The 14,590-nt window shown below is 38.3% G+C and overlaps 1 protein-coding gene and 1 long non-coding RNA gene across 7 annotated transcripts in view; one reads left to right on the top strand and one right to left on the bottom strand.

Moving 5' to 3' along the window:
* The window catches only part of TRPM3 (transient receptor potential cation channel subfamily M member 3), a 466,535-nt gene that overhangs the window by 94,980 nt on the left and 356,965 nt on the right, over window positions 1–14,590 (bottom strand). For 5 of the 6 annotated variants that reach the window (XM_035309095.1, XM_035309092.1, XM_035309094.1 and 2 more), the window contains exon 7: window positions 11,290–11,464. In XM_035309095.1, coding sequence (XP_035164986.1) covers window positions 11,290–11,464 — 175 coding nt within the window. Of the gene's footprint in view, window positions 1–11,285; window positions 11,465–14,590 lie in introns of those variants that run through there. The other variant, XM_035309096.1, reaches the window with a different exon arrangement.
* Window positions 1–14,590, top strand: part of LOC118155701 — a 207,274-nt gene that overhangs the window by 15,260 nt on the left and 177,424 nt on the right. The window lies entirely within an intron of this gene.

Here is a 14,590-nt window from a genome sequence, read left to right as displayed (position 1 = left end):
CTTTCCTTTCCTTTCCTTTCCTTTCCTTTCCTTTCCTTTCCTTTCCTTTCCTTTCCTTTCCTTTCCTTTCCTTTCCTTTCCTTTCCTTTCCTTTCCTTTCCTTTCCTTTCCTTTCCTTTCCTTTCCTTTCCTTTCCTTTCCTTTCCTTTCCTTTCCTTTCCTTTCCTTTCCTTTCCTTTTTCCTCTCCTTCTCCTTCTCCTTCTCCTTCTCCTTCTTTACGATCTTACCATGAAGAAAAAGGGAGAGGGAGAAAGATGTTTTGGATCCATTAAAAATGTTGAAGTGGCAAATTGAATAAAGTGACCTTCTAGTTTTGTTCAAGATATGCTGGAAGATTAAACAGCAAAGCAGAACTTTCTTCATTGCTTTGGCTGATCCTGTAGAGAAAGATGATTGCATTCTGGCATCTTCCCTTTTCATAAATAATTTTTTTTGAAGTCTTGCCTAATATGTGAAGAGACAATACACACACCCCTCAATAACATCACAGTGTTTCAGCCTCATGGCACATGATTTTGTAGTGAACACTGAGAGGATTTGAAGGATCTGGTCCATAGCCAGCTTCTTAAATTTTTTAGTCACTTTTCTCCAGAGCTTTTTAGTATTGAAGCTGTACAATGTACTAGAGATTTATGATGATTAGGGTATAACCCAATTATAAAATGTAAGTTCATTATAGATTTTTTAACTTATTAAAAAATAAGTTATCAAAATGCTTTGAAATTCTCTAAATGATTCAATGAACTACACATAATCTATTTATAACTTTTCCTTCATGAATTCTTTCTTCCTTTTTTTTTTTTTTAATTATTATACTTTTATTTGAGATAAAGAAAATAGATCCATAAAATATCAGTATGATGTGAAAACAATTCCCTACCATCCTTTATGGGAAGCTTAAGGGATTTTCTGTTTTAATTATGGTTTTCACTGTAGACAATCACACCATACATCAGAAATATGATGAGAGTCTCTGCTGTTTTTTTTTTTTTGTTTGTTTGTTTTTTTTTTTTTTTTTTTTTCCCATTAGAATTACAAATAAGACATAGTGGTGCAACTCCATGGGACTGTATGAATTTCTGCTACCTTTGAATCCACATATTTTACACAGCATTGCAATAAGAAGAGACAGAAAATGTAATTATTCCTTCATTCTATTCAAACAATGATAATTTCTCTGCTTCATAGAAGGAATCCTAGAAAGGATTGGAAGAGAGCTTAAAGATAGATCATCTAATTCCCGCCCCTTCCACCTTTTTTTTTTTTAAATTTATTTATTTTTTAAAGTTAAAACCTTTACACCTTATCCTATCACTACATCGTGCCCTGGCAAAAAGTCTCTCTACTGTATGTCCCATTTAGGTACTGGAAAGCTGCTCTAAGGCCTCCCTAGAGCCTTCTCTTCTCCAGACTGAACACCTGCAGTACCAGATGGTCTTGAAAGTCTCTTCCAACCTTAATGATTATGTGATTCTACGTTTCTATGATTCTATAACTTCAGGTGAGGTTTCATGAGAGCTGAGTACAGGGGGAGAATCACCTCTGTTGACCTGCTTACCATACTGGTTTTGATACAGATCAGATATGGTTAGCTTTCTGGGCTGCAAATACACATTGCTGGCTCATGTTGAACTTATCACCAATGAACACCATGATGTCCTCATCAGGGCTGTTCTCAATCCATTCTCTGTTCAGCCTGTATCTGTACTTGGAATTGCTCTGACCTTGCACTTGTTGAACCTAATGAGGTTTGCACAGGCCCATATTTCAAGCCTGTCAAGGTCTCTCTGGATGGCATCCCTTCCCTCCAGCATGTCAACAGCACCACACAGCTTGGTGCTGGAAAACTTGCTGAGGGTGCACTGGACCCCACCTTCCATGTCACAGACAAAGATGTTAAATAGTGCCAGTCCCAATACCAGTCCCTGAGATACACCACTCGTTATTGAACTCCACTTGGACATTGAGTGTTTGACTGCAACTCTTTTAGTGAGACCATCCAGCCAATTCCTTACCCTCCAACTGGTCCATCCATCAAATCCATGGCTCTTCAATTTAGAGACAAGGGTGACGTGGGCTACAGTGTCAAATGCTTTGCACAGGTCTAGGTAGATGATGACATTTGCTCTTCCCCTATTCAACAATGCTGTAACCCCATCATAGAAGGCCACTGGATTTATTGGTATGGTTTTTCCTCAATGAAGTTGTGTTGTCTGTCACCAATCACCTCCTTATTATGTATGTGCCTTATAGCATTGTTTCCAGAAGGATCTGCTCAAAGATCTTGCTGGGCAGAGAGGTGAGACTGACTGGCCTGTATCTCCCTGAGTCCTCCTTTTTTGTCTTTAAAAATGGGGGTTATGTTTCCCCTCTTCCCATCAGTGGGAACTTCACTGGACTGCCATAAGCTCTCAAATATGATGGACAGTGGCTTAGCAACTACATCTGCCAGTTCCCTCACGTTCTGCAGATGTATTACATCAAGTCCTATGGATTCCTGCACCTTTATGATCCTTAGATAGTCTTGAACATGATCTCCTACAGTGTGTTGTCCATCATTGTCCCAGTCACTGCCTTTGCTTTCTGGACCTTGCACTATGTGGCTGGAGCTCTTGCTGGTGAAGACTGATGCAAAAAACTCATTGAGCACATCATGTTTCTCCATATCCTGGGTGCCTGGGTCTCCTGTTTCCTTCAGAAGAGGGCCCACAATTTCCTTTGTCTTCCTTTTATTATTGATGTACCTTTCTTGTGGATCTTATTGGCCCTGGCCAAATTTAATTCTAAATAGGCTTTAGCTTTCTTAACCTGATCTCTGTCTGTTTGAATAATCTCTCTGTATTCTGTATTCCAAGGTTGGCTACCCAACCTTGCTTCCACCCTCTGTAGGCCTCCTTTTTCTATTTGAGTTTGGCCAGGAGCTTCTTGTTTATCTATGCAGGCCTCCATTTTTATTTTTTTTTTTATTTTTTTTTTTTTATTTTTTCCCAACTTCCTCTTTGCTGGGAGGCATCATTCCTGAGTTAGGAGAAGGTGACCATTGAATATTAGACAGCTTTCCTGGGCCCCTCTTCCTGCCAGGGCTTTGTTCCATGGTACTCTAACAAGCAGGTCCCTGAAGAGGGCAAAGTCTGCTCTCCCAAAGGCAAGGGTAGTGAGATGGCTGTGTCCCCTCCTTGATGCCCTCTGAATGCAAAACTCCACCATTTCATGGACACTGCAGACAAGGCTGCCTTTGAGTTTCCCCTTCCCCACCAGCCCCTCCTTACTGAGAAGAATGAGGTCCAGCATTGCACCTCTCCTCATTAGCTCCTCTGTCACTTAGAGAAGGAAGTGTATCAGTGCATTCTAGGAGCCATCCCACCACAACTTAATAAAGCTGATGAGGTCATTGCCCTGCAGGCATGAGTACATCTCTGGAGAACAAGTCTTACGAGGAGCGGCTGAGGGAGCTGGGACTGTTTAGCCTGGAGAAGAGGAGGCTCAGGGGTGACCTTAGCACACTCTACAGGTACCTGAAAGGAGGCTGTAGCGAGGTGGGGGTTGGTCTATTCTCCCACGTGCCTGGTGACAGGACGAGGGGGAATGGGTTAAAGTTGTGCCAGGGGAAGTTTAGGTTGGATATTAGGAAGAACTTCTTTCCTGAACGGGTTGTTAGATGTTGGAATAGGCTGCCCAGGGAAGTGGTTGGGTCACCATCCCTGGAGGTCTTTCAAAGACGTTTAGATGTAGAGCTTAGGGATATCGTTTAGTGGAGGACTTGTTAGTGTTAGGCCTGAGGTTGGACTAGGTGATCTTGGAGGTCTCTTCCAACCTAGACTGTTCTGTGATTCTGTGATCTCTATCTTCTCAAGTCTGTTCCCTATGCTACATATGTTAGCATAAGGGCAATTAATTTGGGCCCCTGATAAAGCTGACTCACTGGCTGGAGTGGCTGGAATTCCTTTGTGCTACTCTTTAGGTGCTCTCCTGTTGATCCATGACACTTCTCCAGGCTCTGGGCACCTATTGACCCATAACACCACTCCAGGTTCTGGATACCTATCACTGACACTGGTGTCAAACTGAGAGGAGCAGGATGGACTGAGGTTCTCTTCCCCTGGCAACTAGTTTCATGAGAGTTGCCAAACTGGTGTCCCTCTTCACCAGCTTGGCAAGCCTGTGACTGAAGATGCTCTTCCCCTTCTTTGACAGATGGACCCCATCAGCCTCCAGCAGACCAGGTTTCTCAAAGTGAGTCCCATGGTCTAAGTAGCCAAACCTTTGTCTGTGGCACCAGTCCTGCAACCATCTGTTGATTTGCCAGACATGACTCACCCTTTCAATCCCCCTTCCCTTTGACAGGGACTGATAAAAAAACTACCTGGACTCCTGAGTCCCTTACCGCTGCTCTCAGGAATCAGCATTACTTGCAGCTGTTCACTGGTGGTTGTTCTTCTATGCGATTTTCCCCTGATTATGTTTATTGAATGGCTGTCCCTTGACAGAAGAGGTGATTGTGCTTTAACATGGAAATGAGCTGCTTCTGTCTAGCTTTTGATCTGCCAAGTGCTTTGGTGCAAGAGAACAGTAATGGTATAAAGGTATGCAATGTGAAAGCAATCTTGCAAAAGATGCAAAAGAAACACCACAGGGAACAGAGAAGAGCCAAACTTTATGCTCATTATCATCATTTTTGCTCAAAGCAAAATATCCCAATATTTCCCCTATTAGAAACAAAGATACTTAATCTCATACATAGCCTAAACGCTGTGCCACAGTGAATGCAGAGACAGATCAATCCAAAGGAAATCTTTAATGATTCTCATGTGAGGCTGCTCAGTTAAAGAAAGAACGTTTTATATGTTTCCTTATGAACATTAGGCAAGAAATATGTTTTTATGACATTGAACTGAATTCCTTACGGGTTTCATACTTGCAGGAGTAGATGTGATGGAGTAGTTAATACACTATAAACTCAGTTGGGAGACTACAGGTGAATATTGCAAGTCATTTTCCATTATGTAAGGAAATATTTGCCTAAGAAGTGACATAGTTTTAGCATAATATTTAATTTTTCTCTTAAATTCATCATTTAATTAAAAAAAATCTCTGAGGATTAAAAACTACTACTGAATGATTCTATAAATAGTTGCACTTTGCAGTTGTATTTCCAGTTTTTGCAATAAAGTGAAATGATAAGACATCCTTGATAATACAGTCAAAAATATTTTGGCTTTATGTAGAGATGAGTTATTAACTACTAGAATATTCACTTCAATAGTTTGGGGGCTACATAGAGGATAACTTTGGGTGTTTATGATTAATCCTATTTATTCACTTCTCAAAGCACTTCAACACATTTTCAGCTTTTGAGAAAATGAGAAATTAAGTGTTTCAGAGACTTAGATATTTAAATTAGGGAAAATAGCAATAAGAAGCCAAAAAAATCTTCAAAGTCAGAACACAGGGAAGCCTATATTTCAGCCTGCTTCTCATTGAGGTTGTCTCCAGTACATAGCTTGTTTGTCATGAAGATGTCAAAGCTACTAGGAGCTCAGTGAGTTTACAACTAAGACTTATTTGTTTGTAGTGAAATGTAGCCATCTTATACATTCTTAAATGTTGCATTCAACATTTTTCAGACTGAGGCAATATGTAGTCCTTGAAACTATAGCTATGGAAAGCTTCAAAACAAACAAACAAACAAAACCCAACAAACAGTAACACTGCATTGTATATCCGATATTCATAATGCTCAAGCATCAGCTCTGTGGAAACTGCCTATCTGCCCTGCCTTTCCCCTGAAATTTCAATGGGCTTTTTTGAGAGAGATGTGGTAATGAGACCTGAAAACTAATTTACACTCAAAGACACCTTTACTTCAAGGTGTGCATCACTGTTCTTTCTGACCTGTTCTTAGCACATCATTCCATTGTAGAAACACCTTCTGCAAGGCAGGATGTACACAGCTTTCTGTGCTTACAATCTTGTTCCACTGCGGTACAATAAAGTCTGCTTTTAACTAGAATTTGCGATGAAAGTCAGACTTAGGTTAGAGACATGCCCAGCTTTTCATGAGGTAGGACTATCACTAGGCTTTAAAAAAAGGCAGATCCATCTTCCTACCTTTTGTCCGCTCAAGGATGTGCAAATATTGACATTGCAAAGGGTTATTGCAACATGATTTATATATATAAAAAATAAATCTCTTTCTGCTATGTGAAATCAATTAGAAATGATAAACAATGAGGATAGAAGGCAGGCACACCTGCCTATTTGAAGTCCAATACAAAAGGACGTTTTGGGCAGATGAGCAATTACCCTACATGTAAGGACCTCTCTGAGATGATGGATTGGTACCACACTAATTAAAATTCAAGAAAACAGAGCTATATTTTGCCCTCCTTCACCTCCATACATAGTTCTGTGACCCCTGGAAACAAGCTTGCAAATAAACTTGAAAACTTACAGCTCTGCTAAGTACACATATACATACATTCTTATTCTATCCATAGAGATTAAATCCATTCCTTGTCTTCAGTGAGTGTGATTTTAAAATACCGGAAAAAAAAAAAAAAAAGTGTGATAATACCAGCATTCAAGTGCTGAGTCTGGTTTTGCCATGAATTTGCCATGAATTTTGCCATGGTGTTTTTTGAAAGATTTAGATCTTTTTAGAGACACCTAAAGAGACATCTTTTTAGAGACATCCAATGCAAAGGAGAAGATATGTTTTGTCTTGGAGAAGTCCCTAATTAATTAAAATAGACATTTGACTTTATAGTTTGATTGCAGAGTGGACTGCACAGTTAAATTCTGGACACAATTTGGATGTGCTACATTGATTTAGTGTCTAATAGACACAGTTCTATGTAACCTACTTAGATTCCGTCTGAAAGAAAAATCTATTAGCTATACACAATTAATGTCCCAATTATTCAGTATTCTCCTCATATTTCTAATCATTATTCAAAACTAGGTTAATGTAATCAGAGCAGAGGGAGTACCCAATTTGCATATGAACTGCAATATATTTGGGTAACATTTTTAAAGCATATATATAATATTGGTGTTTCAATTTGAGTATTCTTAAGAATATAATTGCATGTTAGACTGATGTTTTCAGACATGAGGAAATCACATAGAAATAGTTACTAGACAGCTTTACAGATTTCTTAGTTTCCTGTGGTTTATTTAGTGCGGTGTGAACAGAAATAAACATCTCCACAGAAAGAAGACTCATTGAAAAAAAAAATAAAAAAACACTTTCATGAAGAAAGAATTGAGCTTCTCAGTTGCTCAGCTGAACAACTCTCTAGCAACCAGTGTTTCAGTCACTTCATTTTTTAAGAGTAAGAGTTTGTGATGATGACATAAATTGCATTCATTCTGTTCTTGCTATATTATTTGTAATGTTGACATCAAAATGCAGACAAGATACATGGAAACTGTATAGGTACATAGCATACAAAGGAATAAGAGATGTTTGAATAGGGTTATGTTAAATATATTAACAATAAGACTACTGAGAACAGGGAAATAACTTCTCACAGATTAAGAGGAAACCAGACACAGTCAGATCTCTCTCAGATGCAGCATTGGACTATGTGAACCTGAATATAAATATGATTCTAGTATTTGTGGAAAACTATCTCACTCTCATTAGAAGCTCTAGGTTGAAGAAGTTCATGATCACATTTATTTTTAAACAATACAATACTGTTTGGTCTAGAGTTCAGTGTTTATGTATTCATGTTTTATTATTTGCATAACTACTGTAGGTGTGAGTACATACCTTTAAATATCCTAAAGGACCCCTTCCCGCTAGATCCTGATCAGATTACTGCAGCTAATCAGAGAAAAGGTATGAATTAGTTCTTAGTAATTAGAATCTGAGGGGGCCTTGATGTCCCTTTCATGATTTGATCTAAATTATAAATGATCTAAATCATCCTTTATTTGCTCTTTCTTACTGTAAAAAGCAATCTCTGTTCTGCTTTGGGGAATTCTGGGTACAAGGTCCGTACTTTTAGGTGACTGCCTGGAAACCCTCTGAGGGTGCCTACTGTCACCTGGTAAAGACCAGGTTGTGAGATCTACAAGGTTGTGGGCCTGAGGAAACTCTAGAAGCTTCCAACCAGTGTGATCAGCTGCCCTTGACCCAAGGTGTCTGAAGCTTTTGTTGCAGCTACCTCCTATTTAGGAAGGGTCTAACACCCTTTTGGCTAGTATCCTGCAGAAGCATGTATTACTGCAAGGACAAAAGCACATCTCCAAGGGGGTTCCTGGAGAGAATTGACAACAACTTTCTGAGAGAAGAACCAATGAGAAAACGTGCTCTGGCAGACCTCAAGCTCACCAGCAAGGTGGTACTCATTGAGAAGCTGAAGGCCAAAGGCAACCTGAGCTCTAGTGACTGCGGACATCATGGTGAAATTCAGGACTCTAAGAAGATGGAGTAGGACAAAAAACAAGATCAAAACCCTGACTGATTAACCCTGGCTAGCTGATTATCTTCAGGAATCTGCCTAAATGAGTCCCAAGGGATAAGGCCTGGAGGGAAGTGAAAGCTGGTTAATATTCAAAGATCATCTCCTCGAATCTCAAGAGTGGTCCATCTTAATGATCAGGATGTCAGGGAAAAATGCTCGGAGACCTGCATGGATAACAAGGATCTACTGCCAAAACTCAAACATGAAAAGAAGTTTAAGGAAGATAGAAGCAGAGAGAAATGCAGAGACACTCCCAAAGTGTACATAGATGCAGTTAGGAAAGCCAAAACCCAGCTGAAATTGAATGTGGCTACGGGTGTCAAAGTTAACAAGGGTTCTGCAACTACCCTCCTGATAGAAAGAAGGCTAGAAAAAATGTGGGCCCATTGTTGAATTGGCATGGGCCCTGGTGACATAGGATCTGGAAAAATCTGAGGTGCTGAGTGTCTTCTTTGCTTCAATTTTTACTAGCAAAACTAGCCTTGAAGAATCCCAGGGACAACAGACCAGTGGGCAAAAACCTGGATCAATGAAGATATATCCTTGGTGGGATACTTAAGCAAATTGAATAAGTCCACAGACACTAATGGGGTGTACCCATGAGTACTGTAGGAGTTGGCTGATCTCATTATGAGGACACTCTTAATTTTTGGATGATTATGGTGACTGGGAAAAGTGCCTGAGCACTGGAGGAAGGCAAATCCTGTCTCCAAAAAGGGAAAAGTGCCTGAGCACTGGAGGAAGGCAAATCCTGTCTCCAAAAAATACAAGAAGGAGGAGCCAGGGACCTACAGCCCTGTCAGCCTCACTTCAATCCCTGAGAAGGTTTTGGAGCAACTTATCTTGGAAACAATTGCCAGGCATGAAGGACAAGAAAGTCCTCAGGAGTAGTTATCATGGATTCAGTAAGGGGAAGTTATGTTTGACCAACTTGATAAGCTTCTACAGTTAAATGAACAGCCTAATGAATGAGAGAAAGAAGACCTAGACTTCAGCAAGGCCTTTGACGCTGAAGGTTTTCATAGACCAGCTGATGTATGGACTGGGTAATCATTCAGTGAGGTAGATTGGAAACTGAATGGCCAGGCTCAGCAGGTATGAACAGTTTCTCAAAGTCCAGCGAGAGTCAATTAACTAGTGGTGTACCCCAGGGGTCAGTACTGAGTCTTGTCCTGTTTAATGTCTTAATTAATTATGTGGATGATGAGGCTCAGCAAGTTTGCTGATGACACAATACTGAGAGAAGTAGCTGATATGCCAGGGAGTTGTGCTGCCATCCTGAGGGACCTGGACAGGCTGGAGAAATTAGTTGATAGGAACCCCACTCTGCAAGGATAAGTGAAAGGTCCTTTAGATGGAAACAGCCCCAGGTACATGCTAACGGTCCCCCAGCTGGAAAGCAGTCTGGCAGAAAGTTTTCTGGGAGTTCTGGTTGTCACCAAGCTGATTGTGAGCCAGAAATGTGTCTTTGCAGTAAATAAGATCAATGCTATTCCCAGCTGCATTAGGAGGAATGCTTCCAGCATGTCAAGGGAAGTGATCCTTCCCCTCTATTCAGCACTGGTGAGACCACACCCAGAGTACTGGGTCCATCTCTGGGCTCCCCAGGACAAATAAGACATGTATGTCAGGAAAGGACCAAAAAGATGATGAAGGGAGTGGAGTATCTTTCCCATGAGAAAAGGCTAGGAGAGCTGGTACTGCTTAGCCTAGAGGAGAGAAGGTGGCTCACAGGGTATCTTATGAATGTATATAAATACATGAAAAGAAGGTGCAAAGAATAAGGAGCTAGGCTCTTTCAAGTGGTGTCCGGTGACAGGACAAGAGGCAATGGACATAAATACTGGAGGCTCCATTTGAATATCACAAAAAAGCTTTGAGGGTGATGGAACACTGACCCATATTGCTCAGACAATTGTGGAGCCATCATCCTTGGAGATGCTCTAATTCTGTCTGGACATGGTCATGGGCAGCATGCTGTAGCCAACTGCCTGAGCAGGGCAGTTCTACCAGATGACCTCCAAGGAATGCTTCCAACCTCAATCATTCCACAATTCCATGGTTGCATACATATTTTTGTGGTAGAGGGAAAAAAAACAACCAACCAACCAAAAACCATGGTTTAGGTGTGCAGTATTAACATGCACTTTAGAAGCTGGAAAGAATACTTTCAGCCTGATTCAACAAAAACACACTTGAATTTTCTATAATAAAAGCTAAATATTATCCTTGCTGCACCTTAAGTCTGCAAAGAAAGGCGGGACAGCACAAATGCAGATCAGTGCACAAGCAGTTGTGTAAATATAGGCAGGTGTGCAGAGTCATGCCCAAAGTGCAAGGCAAATACAACTGAGATTATGAACATTTGGGATTCATGTGATGATTTATGTAGGAATGAAACCAGAGGATGGCAGTACACTGTTACAATGACATAACTTGTTTGAGACAGTTTTGAATGCAATGAAAGTAATTTTGTATATCTTCTGAGTGAATCTCTGGAGTTGTGACTTCAAGGAACATTTGTTTTACCTGTCCACATGCTGCATGTAATGGCACTATAATATTCTAGCTATATGATAGTGTTTCTAAATCTCTGTTTTATTCTGTAGATTTTCCTTACCATTACTTTAGCTTTTTTTTTTTTTTTTTTTTTTTTTTTTGGACTGGGTACATTCAAAACTTTACTCATGTCAATGACAGAAAAAGCCATGTGAGGACCGGATTAGTTTCAGAACTATATTTCTAATAGTTTTTTGGGCTCTAAGTTATCACCAAATTGGTAGAAAAAAAAAGCCCTCATGGGAAATGACTCACCCGCCTTCTTCAGAATATTTGTGACCAAAGGCAAGGATGTCAGATGCCCGACCACTGCCATCACATATCACAACAGGAACAGGAGGCGTGTCTCGCAGGTACTCCAGAACGATAGAGATAACATTGGGACCTCCTTCCACAATGAGGGCCACCACTGGAACCCCCTGACCAATTCCTGGAGTAAAAGAAAGAAAAAAAACCAACCAAACAAACAAAAGGAACAAGAAGAACAAATAAAAACAACAACAACAACAACAACAAACAAAGCCAGCAAAGCAAACAAAAAGTAACAGAAGACAGAAAAAAAATAAAATCAAACTTAAATTACTGGATTGTGACTCTACAGTGTCATGTTAGAGAAAAAGAGAAAATGCCATTCAGAAAATCATAGCTTTTAAGGACAGGAGAGACCAGTGTCAACCTGGTTGGTTTCATCACATAAAAACAAAAAGAAAAGAAAAGAAAAGAAAAGGTTTTTATAGATTTATCTTCTATTTTAAATGCCATATTCATGGCTGAAATAGACCACTATTTTATTTATTTATTTATTTTTTAAAAGATTAAATCTTGTTTTGAAAGAATAGAGAAGTTACCACAATTATTTCTAACACGTTCTGATTCAGAACACAGCAGTTTTCTTGTAATCTAGATTTTGCATGGTGCCAGTTTTCAATCATTGGTTCTTCCAGTAGATCTTTGCTTGGAGTTTCAAAATCATCCAACCATGGTATTTTTGTTTCCTTACTGCATATTTTAAGGGTGTGGCTGGATGGTCCTATAACTAACTGTCTCCTTGACAAAATACATGTTACAAGTCAATGCAACACTTGTTTTTTAATTCTAGTTGGTCTCACAGTCATTCTCCAAAATCATTTCAAATTTTCTGGCATATTACTTGTGCTCTTGTGCTGCAGACCCCACGCTGGATAGTGATACTGAGAGAGCTGAACTTGTGCTGAACCAGAAGAATGAATTTTTTTTTTTTTTTTTTTCCAAAATTTGTTTTATAGTTAGATGGGAGAGCTCTTCAAAATTGACACTACAGACTTTGACATGAAAGCCATGCGAATTTAGAGAAAAACAGTTTGACACCAGGCTTATGTTTATATGACTGAGAAAACTTTTATGCTTGTCACTCCTTGACCAACTGAGACAAAGGAATCCAAAGGACTCAGTCAGGAGAACAAGTTGACTATTTTCTATTAACTTTTCTTGACAACACAAAGTCTTTTTTTAAAAATTTATTTTTATTTTTATTTTTATTTTAGACTAGCTTTTCTTAAGTAAAACTATTTGTAGTTGCTCTGCAACAATTAAAACATCAGCATGTTATCAGCACTCTTCTCATCCTAATCCAAAACATAGCACCCTACCAGATACTAGGAGGAAAAATAATTCTGTCCTAACTGATACCAGGACAATACTATATGCATCATGCACAGAAATGTGATGCTTTATTGAGAAATAAAAAGATTCCCCCAGCCTGCTAATAGTTAGGCTGGGAAATGTTGCAAGATGCCAGGCAACCATGGATTTTGGTCTGACCGCCTGCAGTTTCCATTTAGAGAGAGTTCTAGTTCGTAAGAACAAAGATAAGACTACAGGGGTGGAACACTAAGTCTTGTTAGACCCTGTGGAAGCATTCCCATATCCAGACTTTTTTTTAGCCACTAAAATTTTTCAGGATATGAATCACTGTCAAAAACTGAGTGAACTGTTCTTTAAAGTAGAAACTGAACAATTATCATAAAAAAAGTACAAAATATTGTAAGCAATGAAACACTTTACAAACTGTTCCCTGGAAAAATTATCAGTGGCTTCATTATGGCTGTATCTTCTGTCAGCTTTTTTTTTTTTTTTTTTTTTTTTTTTTTTTTTTTTAATACATTAAGTGGTGTGTTTTTCCAGTATGAAAACTGTAAGCAGGATCATAAAATCCCAGCTAATAAAAGAGAGTTAAAAGTGTAGAACATAACAAGGCATTTAACAGAATGATTTCCACAGAACTCTCTGTTTTTATTTTTTATTTATCTTTATCAATATTAGGACTTGCCATGATTGCTGTTCTACCTAACCATTTATAGGTAGTGGAATTATTTTCAAAGGCATTAGTGAAGAAGCAGCTTATAAGAGTGGAATTAAATGAGAAACATAAATTAGGAATGTTGATTAGAAGGAATAAATTATAAGTGTGAGGGGTTAAACTACCATTGTATACTTCCTTTAACTTTAAAGTGTTTAAGTTAAGGATGACTTTAGATGGGCAAATTTGGGTTACTTATTTGTTTGACTTACTCATTAATTTTTATCATTTATAAAATCACACCTCTTAAGACAGCATTCTAAATATTAAAAATAAAAGAAATCCTGAGAATCTTAAAGATAATCTGATTTTATTCCACATCATATCAATACAATTAATATAATACATATGTTTGCACTTGAGTTTTCATCAGAGAACCTAAATTCACAAATCTGCCTAGGTTTTCCTTTGTCACTAGATAACAAAAGAAATGCTGTTTATATTTATGTCTAATATAAGAAAACTTTCTAGTGTGGCAATTGCTAACAGATGATGAGAAAAATTAAATTAACTGACTTGAATGCTTTTATTTAAGAAATATCCCAGTGTAATCACATAGTGGCTGATGAGACACTCTCCAGTTAAGATTTTAATGTAAGATAAGGAGTTATTTTATTTCTAGTGGTTTGGCTAGAATGTCAAAGTCACCACATTTTAAGAATTTTCTTAAAATGAAGCTTTTTTTTACTTATGAAGCTTTTCTTTATATACATTGTATCAAATAGCTGATGCTTTCAGTATTTTTTCTTCCGTTGATTATTATTATTAATTTTTTAAGATATGCATTTGTGGTAGTAAAATAAAAATCTCCCTTCACTGTTCTTGGTTCATCCCTCCTTTCTGTAAACACTGACCTAATGAGATACCTGTCTAGGAGGCACAAAATTCACTGAAATTTTACATCAACATTCTCTTCAGAAGTGTAGTATTTTCCTCTGGAATATAACTAGAACAATCCTTTTTATTTCATTACAGATAAATTAAAAAAAGTTTTATTTTTTTTAGAAGCCTAACTCTAAAAAAGGTCACACTTTTTAAAGTATTTGCTATTATGCCTATATATATATATATATATATAAACAAAATGAATAAAAGTACAAAAAATGTGGAAGTATATAATTTACTAAGGAGTAGCATTGTATGAGAAAGTCTAGCACCAACAGAGTTTCATAAAGAATTTGCACTCATCCTATTATCATTATTGATGACTTTAGAACA

The sequence above is a fragment of the Oxyura jamaicensis genome, chromosome Z (assembly GCF_011077185.1).
Source record: "Oxyura jamaicensis isolate SHBP4307 breed ruddy duck chromosome Z, BPBGC_Ojam_1.0, whole genome shotgun sequence".
NCBI lineage: Eukaryota > Metazoa > Chordata > Aves > Anseriformes > Anatidae > Oxyura > Oxyura jamaicensis.
Note: the sequence above shows the minus strand (reverse complement) of the source record. Positions and strands in the feature narration are given on the sequence as shown.